The sequence below is a fragment of the Myotis nattereri genome, assembly GCF_964212035.1.
Source record: "Myotis nattereri genome assembly, chromosome: 1".
Lineage (NCBI taxonomy): Eukaryota > Metazoa > Chordata > Mammalia > Chiroptera > Vespertilionidae > Myotis > Myotis nattereri.
In genome coordinates this window covers 209,310,822-209,318,926 of record NC_138075.1, presented here as the reverse complement: position 1 = coordinate 209,318,926, position 8,105 = coordinate 209,310,822, and the positions used below count along the sequence as shown (strand labels likewise).

Sequence of the window (8,105 nt, the reverse complement as noted above, 5' to 3'; positions counted from 1 at the left end):
ATGCTTTATATTACATCCCCTTATTTTATTTATTTTACAACCAGAAGTTCTTACCTATTAACCCTCTTCACCATTTTGCTCACTCCCAACCCTTGCCTTTAGGAACCAGCAATGTATTCTATGAACTTGGTTTGTTTGTTTGTAGATACTCCATATAAGTGATATCCTAAGGTATTTGTCTTTCTCTGATTTATTTCACTTAGCCTGTCCTCAATGTCCATCCATGTTGTTGCATATGGCAAGATTTTATTATTTTTTATGTCTGAATAGCATTCCATTATATGTATATATATCACCCATCAATGGACACTGAGGTAGTTTCCATATCCTGCTATTATAAAGAATGCTGCAATTAACACAGGGGTCCATATATTTTTTTGTGTAGTTATTCTTCAGAAGAATAACCAAAAGTGGAATTGCTGGATCATACGGCTGTTCCAATGTCTAGCAATTACTTTTAGGGCTACAGAAATGAAAGTTAAAGTAACATAACTCTGTTTGTGTCAGGTATGCATATATTCATCATTTAAAAATAGAACAATATTTGTATTGATGTACATGAAAAAATGAATGAGCTAGTTTTACATATATATTAAACTCAACTTTTTTAAAAGGGAAAAAAGGAAAGACAATCTATTTTATTTAATTTGTGACAACTTTAAACTCTGAAAATAGAGACAGTCACGCTCAGGTGGACTTGTAAAACAATTTTAATTTTTACTCAAAATATATGAGATATCATTAGCCCTTATCTTACACTTGGAAAAACAGAGAGCATTGTACAGGAAACAGAAGCTATTAGATTTGAAGCTCAAGTTTCAAAAATATTCAGATAAGACAGGTACACCCCAGATACTATTCCCATTGTCCAATGTTGTCCAACATTAATTTTCATATGCCTCACTTTATAACATAAATATCACTTATTAGGATCACTGTTTAGTTTGGATTTTTTTCTAAAATACCAAAAGGCTCCCCAGCAGTGCCCATCTATTTTATAAACTGACCCGCAGTTTTCTCTTCTTTAAAAAAATTCCAATCTATTTGGATTAAAAGAATAAATATCACATATCCAGGGCAAACAATTTTATCCCCGCCAAATATACGTGTTTTACAGTGAAGAAACTCAGAGCATTTGGCAGCATATCACTGTACTGTGATCAGACCGACCAAAGTATGGTCCTTTGTATACAAATTCTGATCAAGATACTCAAAAAGTAGAGGGGAGTAAAAAGAAATGCTAGGGATAAAGCATCCATACATAAAATAAGTTTTCATGGAAACTTGCCAGACCTGATAGAATTCTAAAGACACTGCTGAAAAGTGCTGCCCCTTCCATGAGCTATAATAAGTCCTATAAGCCCTGGGGGAATCATGGACTCAGTAGCTGATCCGAAGTGGATGTCAAGATAGACAGGGCTTTGTTCCCCTACCTCCCGCTGCAAAATGGCCGCATGCTGCATACTTCCAGTTAATTGTGACAGTGCAGAGAACCATGTTACCACCTTACTTAAAAGTAACAAGAAGGGGGCGTACACAGTAAAACAATAACAAAAAAAACACAATAACAAAACGCTGCAATGAAGAATTGTGTTCGTACCAAAACCAGGGCGAGGAACTCTTGAAGACCAAGACCACGTTCCTGGACACGGCCACAGTGCAATTGGCGTCCACGCGGGGCCCTGTGCACACGCCTCCCGGGAAGTGTAAGTTTCCTCTCAGCAGCCACCACAGGGACCTGCAGTGTAGTGAGTGTCGACTGTGGCTGGTCCACTCACACCCCAATGAAGAGTGGCCAGGGCCATCAGGCATGTTTGTTGGCTGAGTCGGACTCTTAGGAAACACTCAGTCACTAGACATTTTCTTCACAAGCCATTTCTCAAAAGTGAACTGGAATACACCCTAACCTCCTCGGTTTTTAGGATGTTTGTTAACTTCTGGCCTCTTTTTAAAACCCCGGTGTTGTGTGATAGGCAGCCACTAAAATAAACCCTCCCCATTTTCAACTTACTTCCCTTTCTTTTCCCTAAGGTAGACCCTCTGTAAACCTCAAAACATGTGCTCACTTAATATACAGGGTTCCTCAAAGTGCAAAATGTGTTACACATAGTTTCATAGGCTTTGTTTAAACAGCATTTTATACAATACAGTACACTTGGATCTTTGTGCTCATAAATTACACTGCTTAAAAGACACCGACTTCAAAAGGCTGGCCACTCAAAGTAACCCAAGGACTTTTTACACACGGTTAATACAGGTGAGCTGTACAAGCTTTGTTCAGACCAAAATAAAGTTAAATCTTACACTTATCACATATATACATATAGATATTCCCAAATGCTCTTCAAATGAGTACATACAGCTAGACAAATGTTACCAACCATGAGAGTTTGCCTTCTGATTTGTACACAAACATTGTATGTAATGTTCTTTTAAAAAAAAATCTGCAAGTCATTTTATTTCTTTCTGCAAGATCTGCTCGCCCTGCAACTCTTTCGGAAGGGTTCTCGACCGCTGCAGAACCACGCTGAGTTCTCTGATGACCTGGGACGGCAGCTTATTGTCAGCGTCCGGAGCGGCTCTGCCGTTCCTGTCTTCCGTCTTCCCCGGGGCCTTGGATGAGCCTTTGGGGCCTTTCTGCTGCCCATGAGAGGCCTCAGCCTCGGCCTCTGTGTCCTCCAGACAGTAGAGGCTGCGATGCTTCCGGGTTCGATGCCGCAGTTTGTCGTCCCTGTGCTCCAGGCAGTGGGCCACCATGGAGGCCCTGTCCCTCAGGGTGCTGTCCCCAGGCTCCTGGTCGCGCTTCTCGTGGAGCCGCAGCTTCTCCAGCTCGCCCCTGGCGCTCTAGGGTAAAATGAAACACCGCGTGGGAAAGCCGGAGTTGGCAATTTACATTTGAAAAACGCATTCCACATAAAAGCTGATGCTTCTTACATCCCAGCTTATTTCTAGGATTTAGGTTCTAATTTTGACACAAGTGGCTCCCCTAAATTTAAATACTGATCCGAGAGCCACAATATGGACTAAAATGTAGAGCATGGAAATTCATTTGAACGTGCATTTAATGCAGAACCCCAAAGATGCCTTTCAGGGTAGTTATTTAAATCGAGTGTCTTTTCAAACTTGCCTCTTCCGATTCCCTTTTGCTTGGATGTGCCACATGTCCGTGTATCTCTACTTATACTCACAGAGAAAAGGAAGTCGCTGTGGCCCCTGAGTTTGGGGAAATGCTCTTTGTACCACAGCCTCTCTTCAAGATAACAGCATATTAAAGACGCTGAGGAGTATTATGACAGAGAAATCTGTTTAACTTCTTTCTGTTTTTTTTTTTTAATTTCCTTCCAAAATATTTAGTAAAATCTTTCCTCCCACATAATATTAGAATTCCACAGAAACATTTTTAAAAACACCAGTAGGCTAGAGTACACGTTCATTCAGTAAACTGTAAGGTCCTACAGGCATGGAAATTCACTGTCACAATACCTGCGAAGGTATAGAGGTACACTTTCCTTTTAATACTTCCCCTCAATTACGGTTTCAGGTGCACAACATAGTGATTAGACATTTATATACCGTATGAAGTGATCACCCCGGTAAGTCTAGTGCCCACCTGGCACCTTACAGTTATTATAAGAGTTGAGTATATTTGCTATGCTGTGCGTTACATCCCTGTGACTGCTTTTATCAACTGGGCAACTTAATACTCCTAATCCCTTCTTCTTCACCCATCTTCCCAGCCCCCTTCCTGTCTGGCAATCATCAATTTCTTCTCTGTATCTATGAGTTTGTTTCTGTTTTGTTTGTTCATTTATTTTGTGAGGCTTCTTTTAGAGTCCACATGTAAGTGACATCATATGGTATTTGTCTCTATCTGACCTACTTCCCTTTGCATACCCTCCAAGCCCATCCATGTTGTCCCAAGTAAGATCTCATTTTTTTATGGCTGAGTAATAGTGTTCAATACTAATGAGATAAGTGTTCCATTATATATATGTACTGCATCTTCTTTATCCTTTTGTCTGTTGATGGACACACAGGTTGCTTCAATATCTTGGCTATTGTAAATAACACTGCAATACAGGGATGTATATATCTTTCAAATTAGTGTTTTGGATTTCTTCAGATAAATGCCCAGAAGTGAATCATTGGCTCATAGGTAGCTCTATTTTTAATTTTTTTGAGAAACCTCTGTACTGTTTTCCATAGTGGCTGCACCAATTTACAATCCCACCAACAGTGCACAAGGGTTCCCTTTTCTCCACAACCTTGCCAACACTTGCTGACTTATTGATGACAGCCATTCTGGCAGTGTGAGATGATATCTCATGATTTTAATTTGCATTTCCCTGATGATTAATGATGTTTAGCATCTTTTCATATGTCTATTAGCCTTCTGTATGTTTTCTTTGCAGAAGTGTCTATACAGGTTCTATGACCATTTTTTATTTTTTAAGTATTTATTTTTTTCAATGCTTTTTATTTATTTTTTTATTTTTTTTGAGAGAGATAGAAAGGGAGAGGGATAGAGAGATAGAAACACAGATGAGAAACACCATTGATTGGCTACCTCTGTACGCCCCCTACTGGGGACTGAGCCCCCACAACCCGGGCATGACCTCTTGGTTCGTGGGTAGATGCTCAGCCACTGAGCAACAGCAGCGGGCTCTATGCCCATTTTTTAAATGGATTGTATTTTGGTGTTAAATTGTATGAGTCTGGACAATAATCCCTTATTGGATGTAACACTGGCAAATATCTTCTATTCAGTAGGTTGTTTCATTCATTATGTTTGTTTCCTTCACTGTGAAAAACCTTTTTAGTTTGATGTAGCCCCATTTGTTTATTTTTTCTTTCATTTCCCTTGCCCAAGGAGATATTTCAAAAAAAATATTACTAAGAGCAATGTCAGAGTTAACTGCCTATGTTTTGGTTTTTTTCTAGGAGGTTTATAGTTCATAGGAAAAATTTTTAATTTTCATTAATTTTGTTTTAATGCTTTTTAAACTTTCAACTTTCACCCCCAACGTTGGAATATTTTTAAGGACTCTCTGCCTATATGTTGAATCACCAAATCACTGCACTTAAATTTACAAAAAAATCTTGGGTTTAACTACTCATTAATTTTCTATTAATATTTCATGGAGCTGTTTTAAAAGCCTTTAACAATATCTTCAGTGTTTTAGTTCAGCTCCCTGGTCTTAAGTATACTAAAAACATTGTCTCAGAAATTTTGAATTTTGTATGAGATAACAATTATATATTCAATTATCATCCCAATTCTTAACTGGTACTGATTAATGTATTTTAATACCAATACTATAGCTTTTGCTTTGGGCTGTAATTGATCCTAAGACAATGTCAGGACAAGCTGGGGTCACTATAGGGCATATTCACTCCCTACGTTGGCTTCACTTGTTCAACCTGTCTCTCCCAACCTTGGTTTCTGGGAAATGCAGCCCTTGGAATTTTAAGCTTCTAGATTAGCTGAGGAATCCATAGTTTTGTAGGGCAGTTTATTACCCAGAATGGCAGGAGAAACAAGGTCATGATTTCTTGGAAGATCATTCTTCTCTTTGATTACATTAGTGCAGAAGGACCAAGTAGGCAACAGAGGTAATAAACCAATGTTTCCAAAGCTTTTATCTTTTTAGAGAAGAGGAATATTCTAATGAGATAAGTGTTCAAAGAGAGATAGGCATGGACAAATATTTCTTAAAATCTGATCAGTAAGTTAAAATGGCTTTAGTCTTTCAAAAGATATTTCTGTTTGGAAAGCAAGAAATTCAAACAGCTTAATTCCAAACCCAGCCTCTAAGAAGAAGGGCATCTTTTACATGCGTTTCTTTCTGCTCTGAGAGACGCAATGGAGGCACTGAAATGTGCATTAGCCCCAGAGCAGGGCGTTTTGAGTGTAAACAGCCTCTACTCTTTCCTGAAGAGCCTGCACTTCAAGCTCAGGTTGATGCCACTTCTGCTCTCCCTGCACCTTAAGGTGAGAAGGGGAACAGATCGCGGCTTTCAGGAAAAAGAATGCCAAATCTTTTTTGATGCTCAGAGGTCTTGCAGCTCCTTAAATTAACTGGGACACCCCATCGGTTCCCAAACCACTGCTTGAATATGTCACTAGAAAGTCTAGTGACCAGGGCTCCAGCAGACATCTGCTGCTATGGGCTCATTCTCAGATTGTTAGACGTCAACCTCTAAGACTAATTTGAGACTGTGATTTTACCACCAGAGCTTCTGTACACGTATTTAAAATGGCTTGGCTACTTTAGGGATAAGCAAACAGGTGGTATTGTGCATATTTAACAGTCAATGGCATCATTACACTAATCATTTCAAAGAAGTTAAAAAAAAACACAACACAAAACTTCTAAAACATGCCATAGAATTTCTCATGTTTTCTTGACGGATGTGATTTTTGTTATGCTTTACAAAGATATTATTCCTGATTTTTTAAAGCCAATGAATTAATGAGTGCACTCAATCACAGTAAGACCGAAGAAAACAAATGCTAGAATTAACATAAACGAAATAAAATCCTGACCTACCTCGATATTTCTCCAGACTTGGGTGGCATTTTTCTCCTGCTGGATGGGAATGAGAGGCAAGCCTCCGATTTTGGGGTTTTTGGTTATAGAGCGTTTTCGTTGCTTTCCAGCGGGTGGCCGTATATCATTTTCATGCTGTGGAAACACAATTTCTTGCCGTTGGTGTGTGACGTTATTCTGTGGTGTACACCCTGTTACAGAGCCACTTGGCTCTCTTTTCACACACACACATACAGTGACCTGCTTCCTATGAGAATGTCATCGCTGCATCGCCAAAGGATGTAAAACTCTTAAGTGAACTGAGCTTTGAGGTCTCAGTTCAATTTCTAGGTCTCAAATACATGCGTTTGGTACTACTTACCAAACCAAAAGGGGTGAAATATTCTTTTTTAAAAAATAAATTTTTAAATATATTTTATTGATTTTTTACAGAGAGGAAGAGAGAGGGATAGAGAGTTAGAAACATTGATGAGAGAGAAACATCAATCAGCTGCCTCCTGCACACCTCCTACTGGGGATGTGCCCGCAACCAAGGTACATGCCCTTGGCCGGAATAGAACCTGGGACCCTTCAGTCCACAGACCAACGCTCTATCCACTGAACCAAACCGGTCAGGGCAAGGGGTGAAATATTTTAAAAACTGGCACATCTCTTCGTGGGAGAAAAAGAATGTACTTGTCTACACTTCCCGGCCCTGTAATCAACGTAACTATGTGTTCACGTTTGTTCTCTCCACCAGAGGACTTCAGTGTCAACATAATAAATTGACCTTATGTAGCCCAAGTCTACCTTAGGCACGTCACCAGAAAAATTAGCCTTAATGTACGACCTTTTTAAAATGTTACTTTTTCATCTAATTGAGTTCCAGAGAAATGTTACCTTGTACACAGACATTTATACTGAAAATCATTGTACAACAGAGAGTGTGGCACATTTGTTCTCAAATTATTGACTACATATTCTTGCCACCCAGCAGTTGTAGACATGACTGGGAAAAAGTTAATTTTGCAACTGGGAGAAATATCCACAGGTAAAAATAGAAGCTCTTTACTGATAAATCCTTGAGATACGCAGATAAAAGAAAAATCTTTAAAGATTTTTCCACTCCTCAGGGTAGATTCACTTGTCAGATGTTGGGAAAAGCAAATTGATTTTCAGACAACAATCTATGAAAGAAATACAGAACAGCAACTATAAAATGAGCAGCTTACAGATGTTACGGTGAAATGAAAAACATTTGGTAAGCTATATAGCTGAATGCCTGCTCTTATTTTCCACTACTCTTAAGACTCAACAGAGTCTTGTTCTTATGTTGCAATTAGTATTTTAAAGTAGGATATTATAGTACCGAATTCATTTCAACAAAGGCTGACTGCATAGCCATTGTAGAATAGCTGATTTATATTGAGGGGCATACTGCTAGACTTTGGGCTTATCGATATACATGTATTATCGCCTTTCATCCTCAGTGATCCTACAGTGTAGGTCCTACTTATTACCAGACTTAGTGTATATGCATAAGGTCTGTCCTTGAATTTTAACACATTGCAGACC

The 8,105-nt window shown here is 39.0% G+C and overlaps 1 protein-coding gene across 1 annotated transcript in view; it reads right to left on the bottom strand.

Annotated features, from left to right (window-relative positions):
- Positions 1-692: 692 nt before the first annotated feature.
- ARAP2 (ArfGAP with RhoGAP domain, ankyrin repeat and PH domain 2) overlaps positions 693-8,105 on the bottom strand; it is a 154,684-nt gene continuing 147,271 nt past the window's right edge. The window contains exons 32-33 of the mRNA XM_081089492.1: positions 6,552-6,686; positions 693-2,844 (exon numbers count right to left, since the gene is read on the bottom strand). Coding sequence (XP_080945618.1) covers positions 2,452-2,844; positions 6,552-6,686 — 528 coding nt within the window. The 3' untranslated portion in view covers positions 693-2,451. The remainder of the gene's footprint in view (positions 2,845-6,551; positions 6,687-8,105) is intronic.